Source organism: Ascaphus truei, chromosome 5, assembly GCF_040206685.1.
Source record: "Ascaphus truei isolate aAscTru1 chromosome 5, aAscTru1.hap1, whole genome shotgun sequence".
Taxonomy (NCBI): domain Eukaryota; kingdom Metazoa; phylum Chordata; class Amphibia; order Anura; family Ascaphidae; genus Ascaphus; species Ascaphus truei.
The window spans coordinates 138391959-138406587 of record NC_134487.1 but is presented as its reverse complement, the minus strand read 5'-3'; the positions used below and the strand labels follow the sequence as shown (position 1 = coordinate 138406587).

Below are 14629 nucleotides of genomic sequence, written 5' to 3'. Positions count from 1 at the left end.
CCGAACATACGCGTTTGTCCTGTTTGGATCTTGCTGCTGGAAATATGTCCCGGGGAAAGAAAGGAGGGGAAAAAAAAAAAAGTTTCAGTCATTTGTTTTTTTCATCTATGCGGTTACCATGGTAACCTTAGACTTCAGTAGTTTCTGTGGAGAGCTTTGTTATAACCTCATGGACAATTAACATTTCAAACACTTCTCCCGAGTGAAGCATCAGATTTATATATTTAAAAAAAAAAAAACCACCCTTGAAGAGGGCAGGATTAGATATCTTTAATAAATAGATGAATTACTCCAGACTGCTGCTTTTAAAAATTATATAAATTGCTTCTTTATATGGTGTAAACACAAAAGTAAAAAAAAATAACAAAAAAAAGCCTGGGGTGTGTGCCAAGTTTCACTTCTGTGTTGTCAAGTGAAATTGTATTTTGATGTTTTTTGGGGAGGGGGAAATCAGGGGGTGATTAATTTGTCGTATGTTAATGCCAATACAGTATACCTATTAGTGTGCGTATGGTATATGTATGCATTTGTGGGAGACAAATGTTTTATAAAATGGCTTTTCTTCCTTGAAAAGTTGCAGACCCATGCCCTAGATGGAGAGAAGGGGATCTCCAGAGTTGAACCACATTAATTTCAGCTCTGGGACTCACAGCTCACTGAGATACATTGGCTGCGCTCATAGTGCCGGCGACAACGCGTCAAAACAAATGCATTGCCGCCGTCGTGTGCACTTATAGTAAGCGCGACGGCGCGATCGCTGGAAGTCATCTCGATTTAATTTTTTTCCAGCGACCGCAGTATGACGTCGCCGTCACTATAAGTTCATACGCTCATAATATATATTTTCTTTAACTGTGCACGCAATGTCTTGTACATAATGTATACCCTGTTCATTTATGTAACTGTACTTGTAACCATGTACTATTTGTTTTACTCTGTGCCCAGGACATACTTGAAAACGAGAGGTAACTCTCAATGTATTACCTCCTGGTAAAAATTTTTATAAATAAATAAAGCGTAGCCGTACATGTAAATGGGCTACCAGCCGCTCTGCTGTTTAAAAAAGGTCCCACATCACGCAGGCCAATAAGAAGCCGCAAAGGATGATGTCACAGCTTCCAATTGACCTGCAGGACCATGAAATAGTCCGAGAGACCCACAGGACCGAACACCTGAACACTCATCAAGAGGTAATGGTTCTTTAAGTATGAACAAGCAAAATCATGAGTGCCTTATTGGGCAAACTCATACAATATTTACCCTCATTATGGCATTTTTTCCATTTCAATGTACAATAAAGTAAAAACGGCCCAGTTGCGGTTTTGTTTTCTAGGTCACTGCTGACAAAACCAACCTTCATTGTGTAAAATGTAATTCCCTTCCCTCAACATGACAGCCTACATAACCCTATTGTTTCCTCTGCAAAAAAAAAAACCTTGTCCTATAAGCACAGGCACCAGCTCATGTTCTAAATATTCTCATTTTCAGTAGAAGGGCCTGAAAAACAAACAATTCTATGAGCTGCATTAAGGGAATGCACAGGAGGTTGCTACTGGGATAATAACCAACTCATTTTTGTGGATCAGTAACAATGACCAGGATATCTGTTGGAGACATCTTGAACAGAAAATGCATCCTAGAGAGCACATCATTTAAGGATGCTACACAGCTCTTGCCATTAAAAAACAGTATGGCAAATTGGCTTGTTCAAAAACACACTGACAAGTACAAAAGGGAGCACCATTAGAAAAGCAGAATGCCCACTGTTAAGACTTGGTTTCATTAATCTGATGTATTGCGGTGTTGGAGCAGCTTACAAAGTGTAAAATGTACCAACCAAGGACAGTTTTGTCCACCTTTGAGCAAGAAATGACTGAACAATGGCCATTCTTCTCAGAATTAAAATGAGAGAATGGTGAATGTCAAGGAAAGTGTCAAATCAAGAACTCTAAAGCACAAGGTCAGTGAAGTATAGCAATTCACCGGCAGCAACAATTTTACACCAATGAGTTTGTTCATAGAGTATATAAATACATTTAAATACAGCAGTCTTCGCTTGCAGAGATTTTATTGTCTCATACACACGTCATGCATTATAAGAGCGTGAAACTTAATGACATCCAACAATAAACTGCTTAAACTTATTCTGGGCTCTCACTATTGAGATATATTTTGCAGGTGATTTTAAATTTGACATTACAATGCATTTATTGAGCAGAACACTGACTAAATGCTTGAGATGAAACATGCCATTGAAAACCCACAACACAACCAAAACCACTATAACCAGGAAAGGCATCATATTTTCAGGTAAGAATATAGTTGTAACATGCACTGGAATATTTATATATATATTTATATATATTTATATATATATATATATATATATATATATATATATATATATATATATATATATATATATATATATATATATATATATATATATATATATATACAGTTTTACAGAATGGACATACAAGCAAGGAATTGATTGCGGTACAGCAGAATAAAATCAATACTGGTGCAGTAGACTGGAAACTTTCATTCAGCCAACTCCTAATCAAAACAGTTGAAAGGTTTGCTCTAGAGCAGTGGTTTTCACATATTTTGGTTAAGGAACCCTACAAAATATATCAGGAAATTCTTCAGAACCCCAAACCTCTAATAGTGCGTCTGAGATCAGATGCATTATAAATTATTCTGTATTTGGTTTAATTTTCAAATGACCTGAAAATTGAAGTGAACCCTTTAAGGAAGCCCTGGGGAACACATGGATTCCTATGAACCCTGTTTGGGGGAGAAGGGGACGACGACGAAGACAATGCTCTAGAGCAGGGGTTTGCAAACTTTTGTTGCTGCAACCCTTACCTTACTGCAGTGTTAAATGACGCTCTGGGGTCATGTGGTGGCATGCCATGTGAAAATGACGCCATGTTGCCATCACGTTACATGACATGGCAGCGTCATTTGATGCTGCATTGCATGAGGACGCATCCACAAGCCGGCTGAATCTTGGTAAATTGAGATTGGAGAGGCATCGGGCGGTCCCCCGGCATTTAATTTAAATGCCATGGGGAAGAGCGCTGGGACTCTGCAAACACCACGCCCCCCTGCTCTAGAGCAGGAGTGGCCTACTCCAGGCCTCAAAAGCCACCAATGGGTCAGGTTTTAAGGATATCCCTGCTTCAGCACAGACGGCTCAATCTTTGATCCTTGTGCTCGGCACAAATCCTGTAATGTAATGATATAGAGATAGATATCCATCTCTATATATAGATATATATATGCTCTGAGAGCAACTGCAATGCGTTCACTTAAAACTAGTCTCATATATATATATATTTTTTTTTTTACATTTCCTTTTCTATCCCTTTGTCGCCATGATCATAACTCTCTGCGATACCCTCTGGCAAACCTATTCCGGCTAAATATTCCTGTAACCATTTTTAAGCATGCCACCATCCTCATTTCTAGGACACGCTCTATACCGCCACTATTATCACTGCAAATGGTGAAGAAGCACTGGCATTTTCATTTAGGCTAAAGACTTTATCTTAGCATACGTTCTAGATAGATGTTATAGCGGTGTCCACCGATTTTAGATGAACACCAAGCTACAAAAAGAATGTAAAAAAAAAAAAAGGACACCCTGCAAAACAGGAGGAAAGGTTTTGAATTTAGTGCTGTCAACGGATGGCAAAATAAATACAAGGAGTGGACAAGTGTTCCATGATGAGCACACACGTATGTATATGTTCAAAATAGTCAAGAACTAAGCATCTCGTAACAAATAGGATAGACAGTTGTCAAATGGAACCTTTTCAGTTTGGGCTAAAGTTGTGACTGGACTACCTCAGGGATCGATATTGGGACCACTGCTTTTGAACTTGTTTATTAATGACCTTGAGGTTTGCATAGAGAACAGTCTCCATCTTTGCCGATGACACTAAATTGTGTAAGGTACTAGAATCAGAGCAGGATGTAATTTCTGATAAGGACAAGGTGATAAGGCAGACAAGGGCAGGAAACCAACTCTCCAGGTCTTGGAGAGACTGGAAACTTGGGCAGGTAAATGGCAGATGAGGTTTAATATAGATAAATGTACAGTTATGCATTTGGGAAACAAGAATAAACAGGCAACTTATAAATTAAATGGGGATAAATTAGGGGAATCCCTGTAGACAGCAGGCTTAGCAATAGTGCCCAAAGTCATGCAGTAGCTTCCTAGGCAAACAAAATCTTATCTTGCATTAAACGGGCAATGGATGGAAGAGAAGTAAACATTATTATGCCCCTTTACAAAGCATTAGTAAGACCACACCTTGAATATGGAGTACAATTGTGGGCACCAATCCTTAGAAAAGACATTCTGGAACTAGAGAGAGTGCAGAGAAGAGCCACTAAATTAATAAAGGGGATGGACAATCTATCTTATGAGAAGCTAGCTAAAGTAGATTTATTTACATTAGAAAAGAGGCGTCTAAGATATGATAACAATATACAAATATATTCAAGGACAGTACAAGGAACTTTCAAAAGAATTATTCATCCCACGGGCAGTACAAAAGACTCGGGGGCATACCTTTAGGTTGGAGGAAAGGAGATTTCACCAGCACCAAAGGAAAGTGTTCTTTACAGTAAGGGCAGTTAAAATGTGGAATTCACTACCCATGGAGATTGAGGGCAGATACAATAGATTTGTTCAAAAAAAGGTTGGTCATCTATTTTAGAAAGGAAAGGTATACAGGGATATAACAAATAAGAAAACATGGCAAGGATGCTGATCCAGGGAGCAATCCGATTGCTAATTATTGGAGTCAGCACGGAATTTATTTTTCCCCTTATGAGATATCATTAGATGATTTCACTGAGGTTTTTTGTTTGCCTCCCTCTGAATCAATATACTGTAAGTACAAATATAGGATAAAGTATCGTCGTCTAAATTTAGCATAGGTTGAACTTGGACGCATGTATTTATTCAACCTCATCTACTATGCAACCATGTAAAATACAAAGACAAGCAAACCGAACTCTATTATGAAACCAGGTTACCAGAGTCAGCTCACAACAGTTAACTGGAGCATGTCTTCACTCTTCTATGAAGACTTAATACTGCAAAGAGCATGAATAAAAGTACAGATGAGAACACCATTCCTTTAAAATAAACTTCGAAAAGCGAAGCGCAGAGAAGCGGGGCCCTGCTGTACAACACAGTATAAACGCATACATAAGACTTGTTATATACGAGATGCTCAAACATATAAAAACATGCAGGTGTACAAGTAATTAAGCCATCGGCTGACTAATTCAAATGCACGTCTATTTAACAATCCCCAAAGAAATGTTATTTCAAAACACTGGTTTTAGGTAGGGGTATCATCTGTTTTTGCAGACAAAATGGCAATGTTCCCATTAAAGTACTATGCTACTTGGAAATCCCACACTCCGGTGTGCACATTCCCAATTGCTCCCATACAAGTGTGGGGATTACTGAGAAATAGGTTGTGCTAGTCTAGAGCAGGGGTGCACATGCCACAGCAACGAAACATCACCCCGCCACCTGAGACAATGTAAGAACTTAGAGGCCTTGCTCGGACCCCCTGTAAGCGCATTGCCTCCCCACCCCAGAAAATCCTGCGCACCCTTGCTCTAGAACAGTGGGGTCACACCAGATTTCGGAGGCAACCATGCAGCATTCAGAGAAATATGAATAGATATATCAGAGTGCGGTCCAGGATTCCCAACGAGATGGTTGGGAACCACTGCTCTGGGGGTGTTTTTCCACCTGTGTTATTTTACAGACGGTAAAGGACTTCACAGTTTCTCCCAAGTTATTCCTGGGCGGCCTAGTGCTGCTGAAGTGCATGGATAGGGGTTGAAAAATGAATATACATACATTGATACTGCTGTTGATAGATGCTATTATTACAGGGCTATACCATGATAAAGACAAAAAAAGGTGCACAACGCTCAGGGCAATACATTTTAGTAAAAAAATTAAATTCCAAAAAAAGGGGGGTAAGTAATCTGCGTACATCAAATACATTCTTTAAAAGCATATAATGTTACACAACGTGTTACCAGCACCGGAACCAATCCAGCCAGGGAACTCAACTGCTCTCACGATGGGGGTCTCCAGAAGATGTCTCCCTCTCTAAAAGGTAGGTGGCCCCTACATCAGTGGGCACAAAAGATCCTCCTCGAGGTGATGTGATAGTGTCCCAGGTTAAGGGAACTGCCCTCCTTAATATAGGTAATCAGCCCTCTCTGGAATCGAAAGTCAAAGCTGCTCAGAGTAGTAACAGCACGCCACCCAGCGGCGTCACTACCAGTGTGACCCGGTGGTGTGCGTCTAAAGCAGATAGATTGAAACAGCTCGAGGTAACAGTCTCAGTAGGGAACAAACCGCACACTGCACTTTAGCCCAAGCTGCCGGTAGTACTAGTCAGCAGAAAGTGACATCACTGAGCGGATGCCAAAAATAAAGCACCGTTTCAGAAAAAGACACAAATCCGTGATTGTGACCACACGGCCGTAATGCTGGCACCAGAAGTCAGTGGATCAGCAAATAGAAGCAATAAAATCCATCATCCCTGACAAAGTAGTGTTTTTAAGCTACAAAACGCGTAGGATTTTATTGCTTCTATTTGCAGATCCACTGACTTCTGGTACCATCATTACGGCCGTGTGGTCACAATCACGAATTTGTGTCTTTTTCTGAAACGGTGCTTTATTTTTGGCATCCGCTCAGTGATGTCACTTTCCGCTGACTAGTACTACCGGCAGCTTGGGCTAAAGTGCAGTGTGCGGTTTGTTCCCTACCGAGACTTATCTCGAGCTGTTTTAATCTATCTGCTTTAGACACACCACCGGGTCACACTGGTAGTGACACCGCTGGGTGGCGTGCTGTTACTACTCTGAGCAGCTTTGACTTTCCTTTCGATTCCAGAGAGGACTGATTACCTATATTACGGAGGGCAGTTCCCTTAACCTGGGACACTATCACATCACCTCGAGGAGGATCCTTTGCGCACACTGATGTAGGGGCCATCTACCTTTTAGAGGGAGACATCTTCTGAAGACCCCCATCGTGAGAGCGGTTGATTATTTCCCTGACCAGATTGGTTCCAGTGCTGGTAACATATGCTTTTAAAGAATTCATTTGATGTACGCAGATTACTCCCCCCCCCCCCTTTTTGAAATTATATTTTTTTACTAAAATGTATTACAATATGAGCATTGTGCACTGTTTTTTGGTCTTTATTCTCTTTTAATGTGTGTGGGGTGCTGTGCCACCCGTTTTAGAGCAGCAGACGCCCTCTTACACTACCTTATTGAAGTTATGTACTTATCACTGTTTATGTACACTATTTGATGTGTTGATTTATTCACATTATCTTATTGGGTAATTGGGATCTGTTTTTTTTTCTTCAGTTTAATTGGTTGTCACTATTGTTGCACTTTATTTATCCCAGGATTCACAATACTGTAGTAGTACACTTTTTTTCACATCTATACCATGATACTTTGAATAATATTCAGATCATGTCATGACCCGTTTGAAGGAAGACTTCATCCCTCTCGTGTAACCGCTTTCAAATGAGTGCATTTCACAATACCCCAGAATTTAGTAAAAAGCAAGCAACGTGGTGACACCATCCAAGTTATGCTATTTGGTAAAATGTCACAGATCAGGGTTTAAAATAAGATTTGCTGTGTGAATTTTCATCTATAACCCCATTCTATCCACTAAACAAAAAAAGTTATACATTCATTTAATGTTATGTTTAATTATGTGTATTTTGCTGACAAATCTGCATATGAGTAAATAAATGCCCATAAACCTGTGTTAACAACCCCACCAATACACTAACAGCAAACAGACATCAAAGCTATTCTAGCTTTTCAACTTATGTAGTGTATCCAATAAAGTGAAGGCATCCAAGCATGTAAAATCTTGTCTAGAATTTATGCGTGATGCATAGTTATGTTAAATAGCTTTCAAATGACGACGCAAAAACAACGCTAAAAACTACAATGAGAAATTCAGCATAATTTACAATACATTATTTTTCTTTGGGGGATTATAAAAGCACCATACACAAGGCAAGAATATGGTCTGTTAATCACTACGGCAACAATACAAAGCAGGCGGTCAAAACTAGGATTAAAAAAAAAATAAGACTATTCTTAAAGGTCTAACACCAAATACCATTTTAAAACCTGCAAAGCAGTCCTACTGCAATAGAAATGGCGAAATAGGCTTGTTTTAACGTATGACAGTGTAATGAAGGGGTTAAAGTGCACAGACGTGACTCACAAGAAGCCGGGAGTTCGGCCAATCTCACCCAAGTGATCAGAGCATGTTCCATTAGCCTAATAGGACAGCCGCAAAAAGTAAACAAGCATACAATGAAGCATGGGCCAGCCTGGCCGCCATTTTGACAGTGAAGCCAGAAGACATGTTAGGCCATACACGTCATTCATAACAGGTTTGATTGTTCACTATGGGTCAGGGAAGGGCAATCTGCTCAGAGGCAAAAAAGGTTAACAAAAAAAAGGGTAGGAGAAGCTATCCCTGGGAGGGGAAGAAACACGTCATCCAAAAGCAATTAATTTTCTTCCACAAGCGACTGCAATGTGTTGCTCTGCAGGCTCATGTGAAACCCAAGTACTGTACCGAAATTAGAAATGTGTATGTCTCTCAGTAACCCTCTCTGCCAGGGCTGCCTGTACTCAAAGCTAACCCTAAACCAGTGTCACACAAGTTGGGCCTCCAGCTGAGGAATATGCATTACTTAATCACTCCAGCCAAGGGGTCTGAAACACATTGCACAGGGGATTCCCTCTCCTAATCCAGTGTCTTTAACAGGTTGCTATTAGGACAGACAGCTGTACTTTTCCACCCAGCACATTTCCCCTTCCTGTGAGCAGATGCGAACATGGCTAATTGTTTGTATGGGAGGGCCGTGATGGGTTCTCACCGGATGTGTGGGATGCCAACTCCCCCCTGCAGTATCTTGTACAATTTGCTCTCATACAGCAGCTGTGGGTGACGGGCTTTCTGCGACTCGAGCTTCACAGCCACCTCCTGCAGTGACGAGAAGGAAATGGTCACACACATGGGATAGACAGATGTACCGCAAAAAAAATGCCCAATTTTGCCACCAGTTCCTAAAACCTGTCTTGCAAGAACACTAGTATCGGTGGTGATCAAAGTGTTTGATCAAAAAAGAAACCCTTCTAGGTAGCACTCTCTTGTCATGTGTGTAGTGTCATGTTTCATGGACTTAATTGGTCCAACAGTTAGATACTGTATGTCTGAGTAGTGCCCAGATTCACCCCAAATTGTACTCTGAAAATATCATTAACACCCACTTTGAGCTATACAAATTAATCATGATTGTACGCAAACACCAAACAAACCCATTGTGTAATGGGGTGGAGGGTTTACTTTTAATTCACACAACTAACACTCACAAATCTGGGGATGTCACAGCCCACACAAAAATACATGAGTTAAATCTGTGCGAGAAGGGAAAGAGCTTCTTTTCAAGTTAACCCACTAGGGAATGGGGGAGGCCACATAAACATCTGGGTTAAAAACTGAGACAAGTCGGGGTCATAGAACAGAGAGGTAGGATGTCAAGGATCAGGATTACAATAAAGGGAAGAGGCAAGCATCTGGATTACAGACAGAGCCATATATCTGTAATACGGGAGAAAAAATTACCAACATATAGGGCCAAGTTGGGGCGTTACCAATGTTGGGTTGACAGGCAGAAGGCCGCAGAACTCAATTATTGGGAAGGGATGACAGCGTTGGCAGTAAGGAGGGATAAAGAAACCACATTGGCGCAAACTGTTGGATTAATGGGTGCTGGGGCAGAAGGCAAGGGACCTAGCTTCAATGAGATGTGCACATGGGATGGTAGAAAATAATCATCCAGATTACAGGGGATACAAATTACAGATGACAGCTCACTAAAGTTTAATGCATAGACCACAACATCTTAGATCAGAAGTATAAGAAACACAAATGGCTCATTGCAAACAGGACGGGTGCAACAGATGTACTGAATTACAGAGGGCAAAGAACAAAACCATCAAGATCACAGGAAAGGACATAAATGGGCACACATGATACCAGGGCAGGGGTGCAGTAACTATTTGTGGGTTGGCATAGTGTACATGCCAAAATCACTAACATACGTAACAGTAAAAATGTATAGCCGGGGAGGGGGTCTGCAGCAGCTTTATGGCCGGGATTTCTGCCGTTTATACATTGATTAAATAGGGACAGTTACTGGGTGTCGGGGGTATCTGGGGTTCGTACTCTAATCCCTGGAAATGGGGTGTCATTTGGGGGGGGGGGTCCTAATATGATCATGGTGTTAGGGGTGTCTAGAATATATGGGGTGTCTGTCCACATATTTGGGGTCTCGCATTGCCAACATGGGACAAGATGGGATATATATATCCCGATTTGGAAGTAGTATATGGGGTATACACTCTGATACTGGGGAAGGATGGGTACAATAATTTGGGGGGCCGCGGGCCCTGGCTGAGTTACCTCGCCATTAGTGATGTTAATCGCCAGGTAAATGTCTCCGAAGGAGCCGGAGCCGATCTTCCGCACCAGCTTGTATTTCCCACCGACGATGAACTCGGCTTTAGAGCCGCTACTGCTCGCCATGATCCGGCCACGTCCTCCGGGGGAGGAAGAAAACCCCGGAGATCAGACCCCAAAACACACGGCGGTGTGAGAGACAATTAATAATCCCACACGCACGAGGGGCGGGTAACAAGACCCCCGGAGGGAAACCCCAACCCGGGGCCCTGAGATCAGCGATGCTCGGGCGGTCACTCCTTTGTTCAGAGCGGGGTCACCGGGGAGCCGCTGGCTTCTCGTGCCCGCTCCCCTCACTCTCTCTGTCCTCCGCCCCTATATTCAGACCGGTGTGCGGCGCGACTGGCCCCTTCCGGCTCTTTGTTCTGCCTCTCTCCCTTTCTTCGGTAACCGCCGCAGCCCGCCGCTCCTTCGCCTCCTCACACCGCCATCTTGTTTTGTCTCCCTCTTCTTCCTGCTCCCCCCGCTCACCACAAAATGCCCTCCTCCGTCCGCGCGCGCGCTCCTCCCCGTGCCTTCCCCGCGCGGTGGATTTTGGGTACAGAGACAAGTGACTAGTCAGGCGGGGCCATGACGTCACAGGCACAGCGATCCAACAAGCCGCGCTTCACCCTCTTCCCTCCCAACACTCTGCATGACGTAATACACCCCACCCGCTAACCGGCGGCCATTTTTCACTAGGGCAAGACAGGAATTATATTGTGCTTGCGCTTCTCTGTCCTTTAGTTATTAATAATAATAAACAGTGATAATACATGAATATATATAGCTGACTTTTCCCGCAGCAGCTCTGCTTTGTATGCGTGTTAATCGGATTAGCGCTGTACTCTCTTGAATAAACCCGTCACATGCTCCCACCAATGAGGGACCCCCGTGCTAAACGTACACAATCGCCCTATGCAGTGCCTAACGGGCTCCTTCAAGTTCTTGAACAATTAACGGGGCCTTCAAGGTGATAGGAACAAAATGGCCTTCCTCTCTGCGCGCCCCCTGAGATTCCCGGGTATAAAATGGCCGCCCGTGCGTCTAGAATGGGCGGGTGTCACGTGGCTGCGCGTCCCGTAGATCACACCTGACGCAGGTGAATGTGAAGCCTCCCTTACTGTTCCCAGGGCCATGGAACTGTTACAGCCACTCCCTGTCTCCCTGGTAACCGCCGGGTGGGGCCGCTGCGTCCCCCAGCGCCCGGCATTGTACTCAGCGTCTCCCAGTTGCATTGCACGTCATCACTCTGATCTGAAGGGAGAGGGTTATGTGACTCCTCAAGCTCCCACACCTCCACAGGCAGCCATCCTTTGATCTGTCCTGGATGGCAAGCCTATAATCGTGGAGGCACAACAATTCACATATCTCCTACTAAACACCCAAGTATGTCATTTTCCTTAGCCAAAAAATAAAAACATTTTAAAGCCGAAGAGTGATGGATAGGTCTACTTGCGGAAGTTATTATATAATATCCTATTGTTTTATACCTGAAGTGCTTATTGCCATTATGTATTATATATAATAATAACGTGATGTGTATTACTGCTGTGCGCTATGTGCATGGATGGCGCTGTATAAATAAAGATAAACATACATAAATAAATGAAACTCCTCAGAGACACCTACAGTCTACAAGTTACCATCAGAAGAAAGAGATTAACCACTAAAACATTTTAATATTCGGCAGGCATAAGGTTATAGGGGTCCATGTTAAAATGGACAAGAAGCCAAAGGTGACACATTGAGTGCTCATTTGCATGTCATTACCCAGAATCCCTGGCTACAGTGGAAGCATTGTAGACTAAAGGTAATGGGAAAGAAGCAGGGAAAAGCCAGAGCACTGCAGGCAGATTGAACACTGAAACTCCGGGACCCGACTTTACAAAAATAAAGGACTCTTTTTAAAGTCATGTTAAAAGGCAAAAAAAAAATCCAAAAAAAGGATCTCTGCAATATATATGTCCTGGGTAGATGCTTAAAGGAGAGGATGTTCACAGGACTTGTTTCATTACTGTTTGTACATTGAACTCCACAGAACATTACTCCACTCCTTAGAGCAGGGGTGCGCAAACATCTGGAGCTGCGCCCCCTGCCCGGGAGCTGCAGCGTTCGCGCCCCCCCCTCTCCTAAGGACTCGGCGTCAAATGACGTCATGTGACCCCAACACATCATTTGACATGCGTTGCCATGGAGATGTGACGTCACATGACACCGCGGCATCATTTGACGCCCCGTTGTCATGGCGACGCATCGCCGAAAGACCCGGCAGAGACCAGGCAAGGGAGTTACAGAGACCTCACGCCTCCCCCGGCATTTAATTTAAATGCCGTGGGGAAGAACGCTGGCCTCTGTAACCGCCGCGCCCCCCACTTTGCGCACCGCCGCCTTAGCTACCCAGCTACCTGAACAAGCTCCTCACCCCTACCACTTGCAGCACTTATCACCTGAGATCAGACTCCAAAAGACTGTTCATGGTCCCAAGGCTCAACAAAGTATCCGGCCGCTCCTCCTTCTCCTACCGTGCACCCGAAAACTGGAACAACCTACCGGAGACTCTCACAGCCACCACCAGTCTAAGTTCTTTCAAATCTAAGGCTGTCTCACATTTTAACCTGGTCTGTAACTGTTTCATACGCTCATAATATATATTTTCTTTAACTGTGCACGCAATGTCTTGTATATAATGTATACCCTGCTCATTTATGTAACTGTACTTATAACCATGTATTATTTGTTTTACTCTGTGCCCAGGACATACTTTAAAACGAGAGGTAACTCTCAATGTATTACTTCCTGGTAAAAATATTTTATAAATAAAAATTAAAGCACGTGACAGCATTTTTTCTCTATAAGAGACAATGGATAAAGGCAGGATTGCAGACCTGTCTGACACATGAAAGTGCTCACAAGTGGGGGTTTTAAATAAATAAATTAATAAATAAAAGATATTCAGGGTGCAAGCTACTAACATTAAATGAGTGAAACCTCAGGCTTTTGGGTGGATTGCTGCTGTAGTGGAAATTTAACTATTAGTGAGATGCCCATGAAGTCATAGCGGGTCTATGTGCTGCGGCAATTTTGGAGCAAGGTTGATACAAATAATGCATTTTTTTGTCTATTAGAGCTAATGTACAGGTGTCTGCTCCAATTTTCTCACGTTCGTCAGCTTGTGATTTGGAGTCTCAGTATGAAAGAAAGTTGTACATGATGTACATATATGTAGGGTGACCAGATGTCCCAGTTTTTAGGCCTCTGTCCCGACTTTTTGGGTTACTGTCCATGTGCATGAGCCACCGGTAAACGCAGGTTTTGCATGCGCATAAGTGACCGGTAAACGCTGATCGCGCATGCGCGGCTGGCACGCGAACTTCACACATGCGTGATATTTGTCCCGATTTTTGCTGGGACAAATAGGGTCACCCTAACATATATAATAATTGTGTGTCTATAATCTTTTATTTTTTTCTGCAATAAAAAAAAATCCTTCAGGTCTGAGGTTGCATAAACCTCACTGAGTTACGCACCTTTATAAGAAATGTTAACAAGTGTGTTTACATGTGGTAGTTTGGTGCAGACAATGGTGCAGTGTGTCAAAACACATTTTTTGTAAATTGATTCATAGACCCCTGCAAAGTCACCATTGGTATAAAAAAAATAGACCAATTCAGTGAGACTCGTTGAAAATTAATTAAACTTAACAAGTGTTGTAATAATACTGGGCCAGGGAAATCTACCTTGATTGTTCCAGTGTTCCCAAGATTTATTTACCTAATGTAAAAAGCCTGGTACACAATGAATACATTAAAAGTCAATGTTACCTTCAAAGTATATTTATTATTTTCACATCAACAATGATTCCAAGTGTTATTTTTTGTCTTAAAAGCTATATGCACTGGACCAGGGGTGCGCAAACTGGGGGGTACAACATTTTCTGGGGGGCGCGGTGCTTACAGAGGCCCTGCACTCTTCCCCAAAGCATTTAAATTAAATGCCGGGGTAGCACGCGTGAGG

General features: G+C 42.7%; 1 protein-coding gene across 8 annotated transcripts in view; it reads right to left on the bottom strand.

Moving 5' to 3' along the window:
- Positions 1 to 11248, bottom strand: part of CSNK1A1 (casein kinase 1 alpha 1) — a 54461-nt gene extending 43213 nt beyond the window's left edge. Inside the window, exons 1-2 of one of the 8 annotated variants that reach the window (XM_075600948.1) lie at positions 10577 to 11248; positions 8988 to 9094 (exon numbers count right to left, since the gene is read on the bottom strand). In XM_075600948.1, coding sequence (XP_075457063.1) covers positions 8988 to 9094; positions 10577 to 10699 — 230 coding nt within the window. In that variant the 5' untranslated portion in view covers positions 10700 to 11248. The remainder of the gene's footprint in view (positions 1 to 8987; positions 9095 to 10576) is intronic. The other 7 variants (XM_075600950.1, XM_075600952.1, XM_075600954.1 and 4 more) reach the window with 7 other exon arrangements.
- Between the last annotated feature and the right edge of the window lie 3381 nt (positions 11249 to 14629).